Source organism: Aulonocara sp. 'chitande type north' Nkhata Bay, linkage group LG11 (genome assembly GCF_057382095.1).
Source record: "Aulonocara sp. 'chitande type north' Nkhata Bay isolate Kocher_YH1m ecotype deep benthic linkage group LG11, A_spYH_male_GT1.1, whole genome shotgun sequence".
NCBI classification, from domain to species: domain Eukaryota; kingdom Metazoa; phylum Chordata; class Actinopteri; order Cichliformes; family Cichlidae; genus Aulonocara; species Aulonocara sp. 'chitande type north' Nkhata Bay.
The window spans coordinates 34,266,735-34,285,680 of record NC_141354.1 but is presented as its reverse complement, the minus strand read 5'-3'; the positions used below and the strand labels follow the sequence as shown (position 1 = coordinate 34,285,680).

The window sequence follows — 18,946 nt, the reverse complement described above, 5'->3', positions numbered from 1 at the left end:
TGAAGTAATGCGTTGGCTTTTTGAAATTTTTTAGCCTACTTCACTTTGTCAGACAGGTTCTGTTTAAGGGATTTCTTCATTCAGCAGGTCTGTAATAATCAGGTCTGAGTGTGGCTAGTGAAACTGAACTCAGCTTTACAGAAACTGTTAATTGATGATTTAACAAGAGGGGCAGAGCGGGGGGGCTAGAAGAAGAAGTTGGCCGTCCGACTGGGATCTGGAATGTGGGGCCTCCCTGCTGCTGTGGAGTCGGGGAGGTCTGTTTCTCCCCACCCCAGGGAAAAGGGTAACACCACCTGGGTCTGGGTGCAGTTTCCCCCTCCAGGGGCAAGGATACCTAGACCCGGGGCTTAGAGCACGCTTGGGGAGTGTGATTGTGTGTACAGTGTCTCTCTATGTCTGTCTCCACGTTGGGTGAGTGTTGAGTAATTGCATATGAGAGCATGAGGGTGGGAATGGATGTTTGTATATGTGTGTGCCTGTTTGTCTGTGTCCATATGTCAGGTCGGGTATCAGACGCCACCTCTCTGGGAACATCCCAGGTCCTCCAAGGTATGGAGGCCTATCTCCCCCACCACTTCCCCTACCAGTGGCAGACGCCCTCAGTGCGGTTCTTTGTGTCCGGGGTTGGGCGTCCAGGTACACACCGGCTCACTCCTTGGTGGCTGCTTATCGGAGCCTGGAGCTCGCTCGGGCCACTTCGGTCACTCTGGCACAGCTGGCTGCCGGCGATGCTCATGGGCACATCACTGCAACTCCCCCTGGCTTCTGCTCCGCGGCTGCTGAGTGACCCCTCATCTGGGACTCTCGTCAGCTCTTTCTGGGATAGTGGCGCGGCTGCCCCTCTGTTGGTCTTCCTTGGTCTCTTATGTTCTGAGGGCCTCTGGATGTCTGGAGTTTTGATCTCCTCCATACCTGCTTCATGCCCTGGTGGACGGGGCTGTGTATGTGTGTGTGTGTGTGTGTGTGTGTGTGTGTGTGTGTGTGTATATATATATATCCTCCTGAGACCCAGCAGTTCATTTTTGTGCACTGTAGTACACATTTAGTTTTGGCTTGTATCTCTCATACTCTACATGCCACTCTGCTAAGTCCTGTTGTTTCTTAGAGAGGACAAGTGTACCTTTAAAATGATGTCACATGTGTGGGGGTGTGGCCTTGCCAACTATCCTTTTCCCTCCTTTTCAAAATGGCTGGCATCCCTACAAGCACATTTTATGGAAGAAGGAAAGGTAAGCATGATATTTACATTTAAAGTATTTTTGCAACTCATATTTTTATAAATTTCCAAAAATAAACATCTAGTAAGTAATTTGAGGAAGTTTTCAGAACTAAGCTTATTTAATTTCACAGAGCAAATGACTAATTTATTAATGTGTACTCTAGTGCACGTCGGGACTTTGTACTTATATTTATTTCACATTTTTCTAGTAGACAGCTCTTTGACAGAGGCAGAGAGAATTCTTAACAGAATCATTGAGGGAAATTCAGACATAGATCTTTCAGAAGATGAGAGTCATGTGAGCCAGACAGGAGAGGGTGAGAACGCAGATGAGGGACCAGACAAAGATGACCAAGATGCAGGGCCAGATGTAATGGAGAAAGACACAGGGCCAGCTGAAATCTGCCGTCGTCCTATCTGGTCCAAAACCAACATGTAGGAGAATCTGGAATTTTTGATTTTGAGTACAAAAGTACCAGTAACATACAGAAATGCTTTACAGTAAATTAATTTAACTTGTAAAGATAGTGTAAAAGTGTTTTAAGTGAACTATATCGGATATTTGAGTATAAATAATTTTTCTGACTTTTGTTTTGCTAAGTAATTTTTCTTTATCTTAGGTTCATGCCTGTGTTGGAAGAATGCAGAATTCGAGATGATGGCACACTAATGACACGTAATGATTGGAGCCCACAGCAGTATTTCCAGCAGTACATTGATAAAAAACTAATTCAGGACTTGTCCTTCTTCACCAACCAGCGTATGGTACGGGATTCAGGGTGTAGTTTAAACACAACACCAGAGGAGATCAATACCTTTTTAGGAATCTCTGTGTACATGGCATGCCTTGGATATCCGAGAATTAGAATGTACTGGGCTGCCAAAACAAGAGTCGCAATTATAGCTGATTCCATGACACGTGATCGTTTCTACAAGATCAGGTCCTCGCTGAAAGTGGTTGACGATCTCAGTGTGCCAGAAAGCGAAAAGAAAAAGGATCCCCTGTGGAAAGTCAGACCAGTTCTAAAGAGGGTCCTCCAAGGTTGCCTCAATCTGCCCAGGCCAACAAAGGTCTGTATTGATGAACTGATCGTTCCATTCACTGGCCGTTGTCCAGTTCGTCAGTTTGTACCTGGGAAGCCAAATCCAACAGGGTTAAAAGTGTTTGTTCTTGCAAGTCCAGGTGGTTTAGTGCTTGATTTTGAAACCTACATGGGAAAGAACACCTTCACTCAAGTCCAACAGATGGGGATAAGTGGAAATGCAGTCCTGCGTTTAACAGAGACACTTCCTAGAGGATCACTAGTCTACTTTGACCGGTATTTTACCACCATCAGTCTTCTGGATGCTCTTAAAGAAAGGGGCCTTCTAGGTACAGGAACAATTCAAAAGAATCGAATCCCAAAAGAGTGCCACTTCACTGCTGACAACATCCTGAGCTCAAAACCAAGAGGTTCGTCAGAAATGATTGTACGGAGACCTGATGAAATAGCAGTCACCAAGTGGATGGACAACAAGCCTGTTGTCATGGCATCAACTGCTCATGGAATTGAGCCCCAGGATACCTGTTCCAGATGGTCAAAGAAAGAACAGAGACAAATCCAAGTCCCAAGACCTGCAGTGGTTGCAGAATATAATATCAACATGGGAGGGGTTGACCTATGTGATCGCATGCTCAGGTTCTACAGAAGATCTAGCCGGACCAAGAAGTGGACTGTTCGCACCATACTTCATTTCATTGATCTGGCCATCACCAACTCATGGCTTCAATATCGACAAGACAGCAAGGCCATGGAACAAGCTGAAAAGAATACACAGTACCTGGAGTTCAAGCTCCTCTTGGCCGAAGAACTGATAAACAAGGGACAAACATGGGAACAAGACCTGGATAATACCAGTGATGAAGAGTTCTCTCCAGAAATCAAGAAAAGGAAGCCCCAACCAGATGAGAGTGTAAGAAAATATGGTGCACTCCACTTGCCTGAAATGGTTAACAGCCCAAGGCCTTTCAGGTGCAGAATGCTTGGGTGCAACAGTAAAACATATGTGAGATGTGTGAAGTACCAAATGTTCCTCTGTGTATCCAAAAAATCACAGTGCTTTCTTAGATATCATAAATGAATGGACGTTTGTGAAATTAAAAAAAAACAAAAAACCAGTGCAATCAGTTGTTCCTAGACGAATGGCCTACAGCCAGTGAAATGTCAGTGACTTCTGAGTTGACCCATGATCTACTGTTTTGTGATGTTTTTATGTAAATATGTTTTAAAATCCTGCTTACAAAGATTTCAGTGCAGCATTTAATTTTTTTTAATCAGCTCTTGAATTTTGTTAGTTTCACATTCGTGATCAATGAACTCCCCTCGTGCACTGGAGTGCACATGTTGTAAAATTTAAATAAAATCTGTTAAAAACAAAATTGTTTTTGCAATGTGTTTTTTTTTTTTTTTTTTTTTTTTTTTTTTTTTTTTTTACCAAACCAATACTTGATTTATATTAAAAAAAATCAAAATACTTTTTTTTCCTGGGTCTCAGGAGGATTTTATATATATATATATATATATATATATATATATATATATATATATATAAAATTAATTTACCTGTTACTACCTACTACCACACACCCAACCCGATTGTTGGTCCTTCCTGGCTTGTGTAGCCACTAGGTAACAAAAGCCAACACGGCCCCTAGCATCCTGGAGCACTTCCGTTGTGTTTTGGAGTTTGTACGTGCTTTGTCTCTAGGGGCCACTGTAAATATAGTTTTATTTATTCACTCCACATAAAATGTAATACATAAATTATAAAATACAAAAACCAACTGTTCACATTTCATACATTTCAACTTTTAAATTTTCAGCTTTTTCCTTTTAAACAAATTTAAAGTGAAACAACACAAAACACTGCAAATCACAGCACAATAAAATATGGGGAAAAAAAGGGGGGGAAAAGAACGCCCAGATCTTTAATTAAGGTAAAGGTTGGAATTTAGAAATATTCATATCACACTCAACTGACTGCGTTTTATCTTCCCATTGCACTTAACCCTTTAAGACCTACCATAGAACCAAGTCCGCCAGAGCTTATATTATATTTTTACATGCTGTGGAGCCATTTTTGGGAGCATTTCAAGTTGCTATACATCAATACAACCCAGATTTTAATAATATGTATTCATTAAGTGCATAGTAATTACATAAATTGCAAAAAAGTGCAATAAACTACAAAAAAAAATTGAAAATCGTTTTTGATTTTTTTAACATATATTTGTAGTTAGAGAAATTTAAGAGGCTTATCCCTCAAAACTGTAAATACAAAAAAGTTGCACAAAATATTTTTCCACCACAGGAAATTTATTTTGAGTGTCTTCATAGTTTTATTTTTGAAATACACCAATTTTTATACACTGCAGGAAAAACGAAAATAAATATTATACTGCAAATTTGCAAAAAAGCAGCATATGCATCAAAATAAACTATTTCCAGCAGTGCAATATGAGTCCTAAGCATCCCAGAAACGACACAAAGTCATAAAGTCAAAGATAACTTTTAAAAAGAGCAGTATAGGCCCTGAGGCCCTGATCGCAAAAAAGACTACATTTCCGCGAAAATGACGTCACTTCCGGTTTCGGCCAGGTAATGGCGGAAATGCAAAAGTTCGCGCTGACGTCTATTCCAACGTAGGAAGTGTTATGGACAGCTGATCGGATCGGTAAAGCGTGTTTCTGGAATATTATGTTTTTGTTCCTGCAAGCGCTTTTTATGCAGTTTTTGCAAAGCTATATGTGGAAGGAAACCGTGACCTAGGACAAGCTGATGGCATCAGATGTAAGTACAACTCCTCCGGTTTCATATGCAAAAAAAATTTTTGCGCTAGCTTACGTGGTTGCAGTGCTACTGGGATTTAAAAATAGTTACGCATAACAGAGCGTTCCCGCTCCGATCGGCTCTAAAGGGTTAAGAGGGGACAGTTCTTAGGTGCCTGTGCATGCTGTTTGTGGAGCCGGCTCTATATGATATCCTTTTCTTGTAGACTCTACACTCTGCCTTTGTTTTGTCAATAAGAACGCATCGTTCACTTCAAAGAACCGGCTCTAAGAGCCATTTCGTTCGCGACCGACCCATCACTAGAACACAGTTGACACGAATAACCATAGCGAGACAGGCGGAGCAAAACTGAACAGAATGAACATGGAAACACAGGACCTTCACAATAAAACAGGAAACATGATAAGGGAGTGGAGGAGAGACGGATGAGAGGGAGCGAGGCAACACAAGGGAGAGAGCAGACATGGGGAAGAGCCAAGACCCAAGAAGGGAATCTGTGGGAGCAGAGTTAATATAGTTCATATATTTTAGTATTTATATTTGCTGTTGTTAAACTTGTTTGTGTAAATAACAATTTAACAAGTAAATGCATGTTTATGGTGGAACTAAAATTATTTTATTGCTGTGTTGGCTTGGTTATGTAGTACCGTGAATACATGTGCCTTAAAGGCTTGTGTTTATAGTTAAAATCCGGGCATCACAGATTTATGCAAATGAGCGCGTGTGGGTGGGGGGAGAGAGAGAAAAAGAGGTTTTCCTACCGTAGTAGGTTTTTTTTTGTTGAGGATAAGTTAAACCTGACCACTCCTGTAAGATCAGCAAACTGTGGAATAAATTTTTTGTTACATCTTCTAACATCGGAGTCCCGTGGAGTTCTTTTTCCTCTTCAAACTAATGTACACGAGTGAAGCACGGGAAAACTGGTCTCACGGCTATACAGAATCCAATAAACAAAACTAAACAGAATAACCCAGGGACCATAGAATAAACCTTTGGAATAACAGGTGGACGTAGCATAATACAGAATGCCAAAAACGCACAAAACCCAAAACATTAGGTCAAAAGACCCAGGGCCATGACAGATGGATCTTTGTACTTACACCATGGATAGTGACTCCAATGGCTCACTTTCTATTTTCTCTTTCACATGACTGTAATCTCCTGTGAGTAAAACAGTGTCAAAAAGCCATCCCATATGGAAAAGATATATATAAATCTTATACAGCTTGTATCTGTCTTGTGTGAAACTTGTATGAAAAGCATACAAGAGTGAAAACAGATATAAGATCCCTTGAAAAATTATATAAATGAAACTTGTATGTTTTGGATACTTACTAAAACAATATATGAAAGTGGCCACTTTCATGGGTAAATCATATAAGCCTTATATGATTCACTATATGAAGTAGGCCACATCTGATGCAAGTCTTTTATAAGTTTTTTCTATTTCTTTTCCATATGGGATAGCATGGGAGGCATTGGGAAAGGTCACAAGGGAGCACTGGATAGAGGGGCAAATATGTTTCTAGCACATGAAGAGGAAGGCTGCAAGCTACACGCTAAAGCAAAGAGCATCTAAGTAATACTAGATACTTATTATTCTACACTTATGAGAAACTAAACATGCGGTTGTGAAATATTGCAGTCTAAGAAGACATTCTGGTACCAGAGAGGAGGAAGCCAACTCTTAAGAAGTCCTCACTGATGAATAGATTAATCACAGGTGCATTGTTCCATGAGTTATAATAATTTAGACTGCCTCTTTAACAAAGGAATGCTCTCCAGAGAGTGGAGATAATCAAACAGTACACAAAAACACACAATCACGACAATGTTTATAATATAAAGGATTCTAAGAGCAAAATATTATAAAATAAATGTTTAAAAATTAACCATCAAACAGTCAAGAGTGAATAAACCATAACTACAGTATCTATTAAGTGCTTGATCAAGTAGTTTAGTCATCTTAGTATCACTGAAAGTGGTGTTTTAAGGAGTTGTAAGGATTTATCTATGGTCATGTTGTGAAACACACAATTTTTAACAAAAACTATAACAATGGGTACCTAATCCTACACAGATTATACACAAAAGTTGAGTAATTGTGAATAGTAAGGACTTTTTTTTGTTTTCACTGAAACTTAGAATTTAGGCTTTTGACAACTATATAAGTATAAGCACCCTCCAATCAATTTTTCTTTCCATGAATTTGAGGACATCGGCTGATGTCTTCTTGCAAAATGTCCTTACAAACCACCTTGGCGCGCGCATGCGTGCACACACACACACACACACACACACACACACACACACACAATAGAAAAAGCAAACACTAAGCTTAAAAAGCTTAATATACATTGAAGGGTTTATCATTGGTATATAAGACTGTTTTGCTTATATGACATTAGAACGGGGGTAGGCAACTCCAGGCCTCAGGTGCTGGTGCCCTGCAGGTTTTAGATATCACCCTGGGTCAACACACCTGAATCAAATGATTAGTTCATTACCAGGCATCTGGAGGACATCAGGACATGTTGAGGTGGTGATTTAGCCATTTAAATCAGCTGTGTTGGATCAACACACATCTGAAACCTGCAGGACACCGGCACTTGAGGCCTGGGCCCTATTTCAGAAAGCCGGTTTAGTGCAAACTCTGAGTAAGTATACCCTGAGTTAACGAAAACTCTGAGTTTTCTAAACCCGCTTTCTGAAACAGACCCCTGGGCCCTATTTCAGGAAGCCGGTTTAGAAAACCCCGAGTGAAAAACGATACTCACGGTTGAGTAACCCCGAACTGTCCAACTCGGAATATTCGGTTTCAGAAAGGCTGATAACAATAGTTGGGTTGCGGTCACGTGGTTCTGATGACGTGCGGAGGCAGCGCGATTTTTGAGTGGAGGGCGGAAGTAAACATGGAGGACACTGTGGAGAGTCAGGAGAGCAGCTATTGTGCAACTTTAGACCCCGTTTCTCGGGAGAGATATAAACAGATAGTTAAAAAATATATCGGACGTGATCCGTATTCTTTGAAAATGTCCGAATACACCACAGAAGTAAAGGATTTGCCTACTATCGAGGCTGTGGATATCACCAACTACTTGGTCCTCCAGACTTCTTACTACACTAGGCAGCAAATGAAAGCTTTCAAGAGTCTGGAGGCGTACAATTTTTTTGTCAGCGGGTGGGTCCACAACCTTGGAACAAAACGTCTCCGTGATGGATACAGTTTGGTGTTTGCAAGGGTGAGTGTTTGTTCTTATATTGCTTTATCTTAAACACGCTAACAGTTAGCGGTAGTGGCTTTAACGTCAACAAACATGCCACATCCTTAGGACTTCGTTAGAGTGACAGTTGTTTGTTTCAAGGTAAACCATTCTCAGCGGTCTAACGAGACACCTCTGAAGACTTGGGTAATTGCAAAGGAGGATGGAGAAGTGATTGCAGCTCATTGCAATTGTATGGCAGGGTTAGTAGCCTAATTAAGTAGGATGTTATTGCAATGAGAACACACACACACACACACACATATACGCATAGGGCACTGCTAGCATTTTGCAGGTGTACTTCAGTAGTAGTGGGGAGAGAGTGTTTTCTTTTAGCTAAGAATTCATCAGCTAAGAATTTGTGTGATTGCCTTAGATCCCTCATGACACTCAGATGCATTTTTCAGATAGAGGGTAGAACTATTCAGTCATGTCATCACCTAGATAATGATTTCTCTATAGGCTGTTGAGAAAGAGTTAATGAATAAACATGTTACTTCAAATAAAGTGCCATTGCACATTAGTATTAGTAAGCTATGCATCATCAAAATGTACTGTAAATATTGCATTTCATGTTAAAAAGATTATGTGCTCTATTTCCAGACTATCAGAATCATGCTCGCATGTTGGAGCTGTTCTTTTTGCAGTTGAAGCTGGGGTGAAAATGAGAGCGACATGCACATCAGAGCAGTGCAAGTGGCTGATGCCATCTCATGTTAAAAAGGTAAGCCAAAAAGCAAAATGTAGGATAAAGAATGTTATATTGGGACTTCATGTGACAGTAGGATAAAATATCTTCCCCTATACTGCTACCTTGTCGTGGTGGGGAAGCTTGAGTGCCTCAATGACCCTGTAGGCTATACCGCCGGGGGCTTCAAGCTCCTGGTAGATCTAATCAAGCCGGGCAGGTTGCAGGTGAGGGGTCAGACAAAAAGCAGTACTTTAATAAATGAAGAGTTCTATTCCAAAACGCTATAACAGCATTTAAAAGCCATTTCCTTTTTCATGACTAACATAACCATGACTGCAGAACCGTATACTGTATATCACACCCTTCTCATGCATGCCTCAACACCCTAGCACTTGTTTTCTGCGCACACACACACCTGACTGCAGCACTTTATATATTCACATTTCTCATGCATTCCTCAATACTCACAACTCCTCACACCACATTTTCATCAACATGGAACTGCTTACTTTCCACTCCTTTTATACCCAGCACATGGCACCTCCATCCCCACCCAACATACACACACACACACACTTCACTGCCAACCAACCACTATACCCAGCCTAAAACACACATACTCACTCCACTGCCATCACTGTTCAATTTCGAATATTTTTGAAAACGAATATATAGCGTTTTGGAAAAGAGCTTTTTAAATTTTAATGATCTTCTTTGGCTTAATTTTTCCAGATTCCTGCTTGCCCAATGTTAAGGTTCAAAATTGAGGAAGGAGAGTACAAACCACCCATGGTCCAGAAGCTCTTGGTCAAACAATGATTTTTAATGAATACACACGTGTGGGAAGACAACTCTGTACGCAGACAGCAATTGATCTTCGACTTAATCAAAGCATAAACAGATATTTTATAGCATCAGGGTTTGATTTACTGACGCCCCTTCATGCGTCACAGATACATTTTATACATAGATCAGATCAACACCACAATGACTTTTAACCCAGAAGATCATCTTCTATTTTCATGGCCGATTCCTCCGGTCAACCTTTCAGTTCCTCTTTCTTGCCGAGAAGACAAGGACGGTTCCTCTTTTACCGAGACATGACTAATCTCTCTCTCCTCTAAATAAATCTAACTCATGTGTGTGTGTCACGACCTCACATGCTCTCTGTGTCACCTCTTCACCTGTTGCACTTCTGACCTTTCACTAGACCAGAGGCTCACTGAGACTATGTGTATGTCTTCTACTAAATAAATGTTTTAACCAAGAACCTCTACTAAAACCTTAATATGAAATGACCTGATATATAAGTGTTTTGTAAGCATGTATTGCAATTCCTTCTATGTTCTAGTTTTCCCTCAGCATGTATCACCTGAACAGTCACGTCAGTGAAGCTTAAGACCTTTAAAGAACCTGAACATCAACTCAAATAAGCACAGATATGCATTGTGTACACAATAGTTATAACTGCATCTGAAATACAAAATTAACATCATCATAAACATCTTAAGGCCATCTTAAAGCTATCTGTTACATTGTTAAAGCAATGATCATACTGCAGATTATATTATTAATGCAATGGTAATAATGATGATTATTTAACAATAGCAGTAAAATAATTTCCCTGCTCCACACTCCCTCTCTCGACCTCTGGAACACCAGAGGTCGCAATACATTGTGTCCTCGCTCAGACAACCTCATGTCATCTAATTGGTCATCTAATTTCCCTGCTCCACACCAGTAACTCTGATTGACTTCTCTTCAGCAAAGTCAAAAAAACGAAAGCTTGAGTGTTCCATTGATGGCTGCACAAGTACACAAAAGGTTGGGAAATCACTTCCATGCCCAAGAGTGCAGAGAGATTCAGAGACATACTGTAGGTTTTTTGAGAGTTTAAGCAAAAACTGTCCAAGGAGTGCAGCACTGATGTCTAGGGAACCTTACCACAAAGAATTTGTCCCCCAGTCTAGCATGCTTCCTAAAACTGTGCCTGAGTACAGAACACCAGAGACACTGCAGCTCAAGTTCTTAAGACCAACCCCCAGCAACCATCAAAGAGCTTGATCAAGGCCATATGCTATCCAGAGGCATATAGGTTCACCACAGCTGCTACAAGGTATTTAGGGTTTGATGTAGGGTAAGGCAGAGTTAAGATTTGGGGTATGAAACTGTCCATAACTGTAACTAAAAAAGTGTTATGAAGATGGAGGTTAGTTATAGGCTTATACGGCTAGGGTTATACAGGGTAAGAACTAAGTATAGTTTAGGGTAATGGCATATTGTATAATACATCACTTTACTGTTTTACACATCCAATACTAAGTAATAATTTCCTTTTCATGTTTGGCATGTGTACTGTTTATAGTTATGGATGCAAACATGAAGCACAAGCCAGAGGAGCATATGAGAAGCTTATGAGCCAGGAGCATGCAGGCTTCTCATGTATGGACAGCGGTCTCTGGCTGAACCCCAAGTGGCCATACATGGGGTCCTCCCCTGATGGGATAGTCACTTGTGACTGTCATGGAACTGGCATCTGCGAGCTTAAGGTATTGACTCTGTTGTAGTCAAGGCCATAGGTGTGACATCTTTCCATAAGAATCAGTGAACTGAGTAAAAATGCAGGAAATACCTTTTCTAATTTCTAATCTATTGTTCAATTAAGATAAGATGAGGCTTTATTGTCTGTGTCAAATAGACATTTGTTTTGGGCAATGAGAGATTATGATAACACAGACCACACCCATCATCTTTGCTTCTTCACTGTTTCATCAGATAAATCTTGATTGTTGTTCTCATCACTGTGATTTTAGTGCCCACACTCTCAGAAAGATGCGGTCAACCTGCGCATGCGTGCTGGGGAGAAGGGCTTCTGCCTCATCAGTGACGGGGATAATGTCACACTGGACCCAACTCATGACTACTATTACCAAATTCAGGCACAGCTTCACATTGCAAATGCAGAGTACTGTGACTTTGTTGTGTGGAACCGCAATGACATATTTGTTGAAAGGATTTTGCCTGACCTTGAGTTTTGGGATGATGCGATTCCTAAAGTTGAGTGTTTTTTTAGAAACAGTATACTCCCAGAAATACTGGGACAGCAAGTTACAAACATACATGTGTAATGTGATAAAAGGACGACAACATAATGACATTTTGAATATTGTTATGACCTGATGGTAGTCATTATGAGTTCTGGCTATTGTATTTGCTCTGACGTAGCATTAGAGCACAAATTGTCATTTAATTTTATTGTACATTTAATTGTGTCATTTAAGTGTTGTGTAACACTACACAATGATTAAATGCTATTGAGGCAGCATAATAATACATTGGTGGTTTATTTACAAGATTAGACTTTTAAACAAATAAACAAAATAGATTGCAATCCATCTCACAGTATAATACTGTACAAACTGCCAGCACAATATGACAGTTGGAGAAAAATATTTCATTTGAAAACATTTACAGACTAATCAGGAGTCAGGACTTAGGTACTACTATTACTCTACCCTGTTCTACTTATCACCAGAGCCAAGCAGCAGATACTGGACACTACTCTTCCTCTCCACCCCCTTCTGTGAGCCGTGACAGTGACAAGACATTTAATTTTTTTTAACTGATTGATTACCACCCACCCCCCTTACTCCAGTGGGACAACAGACTCGGAGAGATTTGATAAGGCACAACAAATTACCCCAATCTTGTCGATCAATGCATGTGTCTCACCTGGCTTTGTGGACATGTTCTCTATTGGCATAGCCCTGCTCTGCAGAATTTGATATTTCCTCCTGACTAAATCTATGACTCGCTCAACATGGATACGCAAATTGGCTATTTTCCTTGTCTCTGCCACTTCATAGGCTGACAGCTGTTTTCTCCCTTTAGTGAATGCCGGTGTCTGTAGTGAAGCACAGCAAAACCCCACATTATCGCCAATATTGAACCCACGATCTGCAAGGACAATATCTCCAGGTAACAAGTTCTTTAGGAGGCCACTCTCTATTGTGATCTGCTTATCGCTAACTCTCCCTCCCCAGGCAGAAGATATGTAAGTGACGTAGCCTTGGGGGGCAACACCAATCAAAAATTTTACAGTGTGATGGTGCTTGTAGTTGGACCAAGTTTGAGCTTGTGCAAGAAGATTAGATGGTCTCTCAATAAAGACTTCAAAGCAATCAACAATCACAGCCACTTTACATCCAAATGCCTGTCTGAAACTCAGTGGCATCGTAGCTTGAAGAACATGTCGCTCTGGCCACTCAATTAGGAACTCTAACCTTTTATGAAGTATGTCAATTACTTTATGCCAAACTCTAGAAGCAGTGGACAGAGAAATATTGAACCTGAAAGCTAAATCTTTCAGGGGCAGATTTAGTCTCAGCCTCAGCAAAACTAGTATGAATTGTTCAAATTTGGACAACAAAGACATAGGTCCCGAGGTGATATAGGGCTCGCACAGTTCAAAAATCTGAATTAAAACTAAGAAGTTGGGGAGCCCTGTGTAGAACTTTGTCTTGTCTTCATTTTTTTCAAAAGCCTCCTGGCTGAACTGTGTGTCCAGAGCCTTGCTCCGAAGATCAACCAGCTCTGCTGTGTTCTGTCTCAAAACATCCTCCATCTTCTCGATGTCATCCATCGTCAGCTCTGTCTGGCATCCAGCATCCGCACAGCCTGCAATATAACAGTGGGGGAGCATAATCAGCATAATAGAGGCAACCTCAATTTTTACTCATTTTCACTGTAGGAGTTTTTTAGTGGGCTATTAGAATCTGGTGTAATGTGTTTAATTCACTATGTTAATTTAATGTAATTATTTTTTTTAATCAACAAAAAAACATGTTGCGTCTAAACAAAAAATATATTTATATGTTTCTCACCACAGAAACCTTACATTACGGATATCTTTACTTATCTGTGAAAGGAGACTGTCTGGAATCTGGCAATATAAGAACCATAGCAGTGTACAAAAACCTGTGGTGTGTGCCTGACGGTAATAAGTGCCACTTTTTCTTTTTTTCTGAATAAAATGGTATGGATTTACTCTGTGATTAAAAAATCACAAACATGTAATATGTAACTTGGACCATAATCATTACAGATAATGGCATCTTTTTCTCTTTGACATGATTCTTGTTTGTTTTACATCTCAGCACAATATCTTACCTGGATAAGTGAATGTCTCATTCACACTGAAGTCTTCTGGTTGTGGATTCTCAGCTGGAAGCTGCAGTTCGGGGTTCTCCACTGTCACTAGGCTCAAATCCGGGCTCTCAGCCGTCTGTTGCATATCCAAAATCGCCTCTGCACATCGATGCTGTTCTGCCTTAAGCTTCATTCTTTTCTCTCGTTTGAGAACTGATTCCGATCTGGGTTTTCGTTCGTAGCCGAGATTGACCGTCGGAGCCCAGTCCTCCGACTCTTCGTCATCCAAAGCACTTGGGCAGCCTATAGTCCCAATCAAGTCAATATTAGACTACTAACTTAAAAGCACTAAGTAAACGAGAATTTAACGACAACCTAATGCTAATAAGTTCGTTTGCAAACATAACATTACCTCTGACGAAGTGGTCGCTGCAGATACGGGCATTGGCAGACTCTGCTCCTCCCGACTGTAAACGTAAATTTAAAATCCATTTTTTCCTACGTTTTTCGGTTAGAATTTTCCATTTTTCTCCTCTTCGTTGGGCTATTTTTGGTACCCTAAAATACCGTTTATCAGTTTCTCTGGTCGACCTACTGGAGCATCCGTAAACACAACAGGACATAGGCATTTTGCGTACTGTCTGTCTGTGATTTTGCGCTTATCTTTTTCACTTCCGACCGCCAGTCAAATTTCGCGCTTTACGTCGACGTCACGTCTACGTCAAATGAAACCTAGCTATTAGTTCAATCAACGCGGAGTTGCTACAACCCCAAGTCAAGCGCGCGCACGAGGATACATAAAGCCCCGATTAGTGGAGCACAGATTAAGCGAGTCACCATGGAGACGGAGGGAAAGAAGGCGCGGTCGACGTATTTCACAGCGCTTGAGGCGGAAATTCTGATGGCAGCATATGCCGACAGCATGCACATCATGCAGAAAAAAAGTAACACAGCCGCAGCTGCAAAGGAAAGGGAGCATGCATGGCAAAACATAACCAACAGAGTCAATGCGTGAGTGTTAATCTAAACATTGATCTAGGGATCACCACCCATTTAACACGTCATCTCAGTATATGTCATTTCATTGCCTATGTCATACATTTTATGTTGTGATGTGATGTGAGCGCAGGTGCAACCCAACAGGCCCCAAACGTTCCTGGCAGCAAGTAAAAATGAAGTATAAAAACATAGTCCAAACAGGTAAGGTGCAATTGTATTATGAGCCATAGTGCTTGGTCTGTGTGTCCAATGTAAATCAATTGCAGTTAGAGGCTACAGTAATATACCTCCTGTAAGCACATATTGAAATTATCTGAGCACATCACAAGTACACATTTGCCTACTCTGTATGCCCAAATGTGTGCCGTCACAGCCAACAGAAAAAAAGCGGAGGCCCGACAAACAGGTGGGGGTCCTCCACCACCACCACTCACAGAGGCTGAGCAGTTGGCCCTCAGCCAAAACAGTGGGCGCCCTGTGGCTGAAGGCATCTCTGCGGGGACATCCTCTGTGGCAATAACCCCACAAGACACAAGTGCCTACATAAGGGGTAAATCCAAAACAATACATGGCGTGCATACATCCATTCTGCACAGTCACCTTGACCAAAATGAACTATGTCGTAGTGAAGTTATTGTCCTACTGTCAGAGAATGACAGTTATCAAACAGTCAGGTGAATAAACAACACTGAGACACTTGGAAACTGTTAACGTGCTGCACGGGTGAGGGCCCAGGGAGAGACTCACACACACCGAGCTGCAGTGGTACGTCTTTATTATGAGCATAGCAGTGTCCTTTAATTTTGCATACATGTGTGTGTGTGTGTTAACCTCTCACAGGGTGAGCTCCCTGTTCCCAGAGACAGAGCGAGTAGTACATTTCGTACTTTTCCCAATAAGAGTAACATATGAACCTTAATGCAACATAAAGCCCATAAAAGCGTTTCCACCCTGACACCTACTGATTTTGCCTTCCCTCAGTGTCGGTTGTCTCTGAGAGCATACTGACAATGAGGTGTATGGTGATTGGTATGTCTGGTAATTGCCATTTGCGCCCACATAAGTCATGAGTGACCTGTATGAACCCCATATACTTCCAGTTGATGGTGATGGTGTACTGCATCTGGTGCAGCCCCCTGTTGAGCCAGACCGACATGCAGTCGTGAGTACTCGTAATACTCCACAGACTACATGTGTCAACAGTAGAACAGCAATGTTGTTAAATGTCTCCACCACAGGCACATGATGACGAAACAGTGACAGCTGCTACAGAGGAGGCCGCAACAGAGCCACACTATGAGGTATACAGCGTACAGTGGAAAATATAACAACTGACTACAATGTGGTACTATGATGACACCATGGACTTACTATGTCCCTGGCAGAGTGATGCTGGAAATGAAGAGGAAGAGGGTCCAGCCACTCCTACAACAAACCTTACCACAGTGGGTTGTCCAGCACTGATTTACAACCAACCTAAGTAGGCATGTACTATGGATGCCAATGCTATGTCCTTTGTTGCAATAGCTCCCTGTAAAGCAGCTGTATAAGACATATCTGGCCAGGAAGATACAGAAGTGCGACATGGAAATGGTGCACCTCCAGCTGCAGATCCAAAAGTCGAAGCTGGAGATTGTACTGCTGGAACAACAGTTAAGGGTGGGTGGAGTGATCATAGATGGACGAATCATGTCAGTGTTTGTACAACATACTAATATACGCATTTATACTTTGTGTACAGGACATACAGGGTGACCAATAAAGCCAGTTGACCACAGTATCTGTGTATTTGTCATGTAACATGTTGGGGTGACGGGTCACAGGAAATGGTTGTGGCATATGGTGTCTCTGACTGCTCTTCCATCCTGTACGTTCGTGGGTGGGTCAGGATGTTCATCGTGTGGATCACTGCTGATGTCTGGTTCAGCTGGACAGTGTTCACCTCTAATCGTGGCAATGTTGTGTAGGATCACACATGCCACAATGATGTCACATGCCCTTTCTGGGGTGACCCTGAGTCTACGAAGGCACTGGAACCGGGCCTTGAGCATTCCGATGGTCATTTCAACTCTGGCCCGTGTCCTGCAATGGGCCAGATTATAACGCTGCTGTGGGCCCGGTTCAGGGGCAGGGTAAGGGGTGAGCAAATAGGGTAGACATGGGTACCCCCTATCACCAAGCAGGTGGCCAGTGAACTCTCCTAGGACAGAAGAATACATGTCAGTGCAAACGTCCCTGTGGCAATTGGTCTCTGTATATTTCACAGTTACTTCGACCCACCATGTCCAAATTTGGTGCTCAGTGTACATTCCCGGAAGATTCGTGAGTCATGTACAGAGCCTGGCCACTTGGCTTCCACATTTGTGATGATGTTGGCAGCATCACATATGATCTACCCAGTGCAGAGAACACATATTAGCATCCATTACCATGATGCCATCACTTGTTGGTGTGAAATGCTACAGGGAATTATGTACCTGTACATTGATGCTGTGGAAGGACTTCCTGTTCACATAGTCTCCTTCATTTGCTGAGGGTGCAATGATTGGAATGTGGGTGCCATCTATACAGCCAATCACGCCTGGGAACCCTGGAAATTTATGTACCATTTGAGTGGTAGTTCACGTATCACCACATCATGCATTGAGTTTTGTTCATCCTGATACCTGCAATTTTGTGGAATCCCTCTTTGATGAATCTTGTGGGTCTGTGACCGGGGAACACCACAAACGAGTGCAGGAGACGTTTCAGTGCTACTGTAACATTCCTGACTGCCCGACAGACGGTAGCCTTGGAAACGTGCTCAGCGTCACCAATATTGTACAGAAAGCTCCCGTTTGCAAAGAAACGGAGTGCGGTACAAAGAATATGTAATGGACTGAGCGATGTGTCACATGCGCAATATATGGCCTGAGGATATTATCCAAATAACTTATTGATTGTGCTGAGAAACGGTAACGTTCGCACAGGAAATCATCAGGTAATGATAAAATGTCCATACGCGCTCTGATCACTCTCTCCCGGCGGAGAGCTCTGCGGAGTATTTGGGCTTCAAGATCTACTGGCTCTTCAAGGAAGGGACACGCCATGTCTGACACTTCCTACTGTCAGGTTTCCGACAAAGAGGCGGGGTCAGTCAGGGTTAGTTGTAGTAAACCTGCTAGGGGGCAGGTTAGCTTCACGGAGTGTGTCGTCATAGTAACTCACTCAGAATTAATCTAAACTCGCTTTGTGAAACCGAAAACCCAGAGTTTTCGTTAACTCAGGGTATACTTACTCAGAGTTTGCACTAAACCGGCTTCCTGAAATAGGGCCCTGGTCTTAAATCCCCATAGACACAGGTGTTGCCAATCCAAGTAGACAAGGTGGAAACACTGGTACAATGGAAAAACCAGCACTCACCCGGACCATGACAGGGTCGTTGTGATTGGGTTTCTTTTTATTACTGTCTTTTTTGCTGAAAAAAGTGAAGTGAACTGAATTTCCACAGCTAGCCATGAGCGTGGCACTGATAATGTCCTTCTGAGGAGGGAGGCTTTCTATACAATCACTTGGAGGTCTGTATTTTGATTTGAAAGCTGTTGAATGAAATAATAACTAAATTCACAGAAAAACAATAATACAGTTCTTCATGAAAAGTAGTTTTTATTTGATCGAAAAAAAACATCATAAACACTCACAGAACCAGAGAATTTCTCATCGTAACATGGTTGAACCAAACCTTTTAAAAAAAACCAGTAGAATATTTCATCACATCATTTTAACTATGTGTAAAGTTCTCTGCAGCAACAAA

The 18,946-nt window shown here is 41.7% G+C and overlaps 3 protein-coding genes across 3 annotated transcripts; 2 read left to right on the top strand and 1 right to left on the bottom strand.

Moving 5' to 3' along the window:
• The first annotated feature begins 7,897 nt into the window (after positions 1-7,897).
• LOC147319586 (uncharacterized) lies at positions 7,898-12,277 on the top strand. The gene is made up of 4 exons (XM_086312287.1): positions 7,898-8,294; positions 8,418-8,518; positions 11,372-11,555; positions 11,820-12,277. The coding sequence occupies exons 1-4, from the start codon at positions 7,917-7,919 to the stop codon at positions 12,132-12,134; spliced, it is 978 nt and encodes a 325-aa protein (XP_086168413.1). The 5' UTR covers positions 7,898-7,916; the 3' UTR covers positions 12,135-12,277.
• A 54-nt stretch (positions 12,278-12,331) lies between these two features.
• LOC147319585 (uncharacterized) lies at positions 12,332-14,885 on the bottom strand. Its single transcript, XM_086312288.1, has 3 exons — positions 14,567-14,885; positions 14,176-14,457; positions 12,332-13,683 (listed from the first exon to the last, which is right to left on the bottom strand). The coding sequence occupies exons 1-3, from the start codon at positions 14,781-14,783 to the stop codon at positions 12,653-12,655; spliced, it is 1,530 nt and encodes a 509-aa protein (XP_086168414.1). The 5' UTR covers positions 14,784-14,885; the 3' UTR covers positions 12,332-12,652.
• A 107-nt stretch (positions 14,886-14,992) lies between these two features.
• LOC147319584 (uncharacterized) lies at positions 14,993-17,115 on the top strand. Its single transcript, XM_086310070.1, has 7 exons — positions 14,993-15,165; positions 15,284-15,354; positions 15,527-15,703; positions 16,254-16,315; positions 16,392-16,454; positions 16,539-16,598; positions 16,681-17,115. The coding sequence occupies exons 1-7, from the start codon at positions 14,993-14,995 to the stop codon at positions 16,906-16,908; spliced, it is 834 nt and encodes a 277-aa protein (XP_086166196.1). The 3' UTR covers positions 16,909-17,115.
• The last annotated feature ends 1,831 nt before the right edge of the window (positions 17,116-18,946 follow it).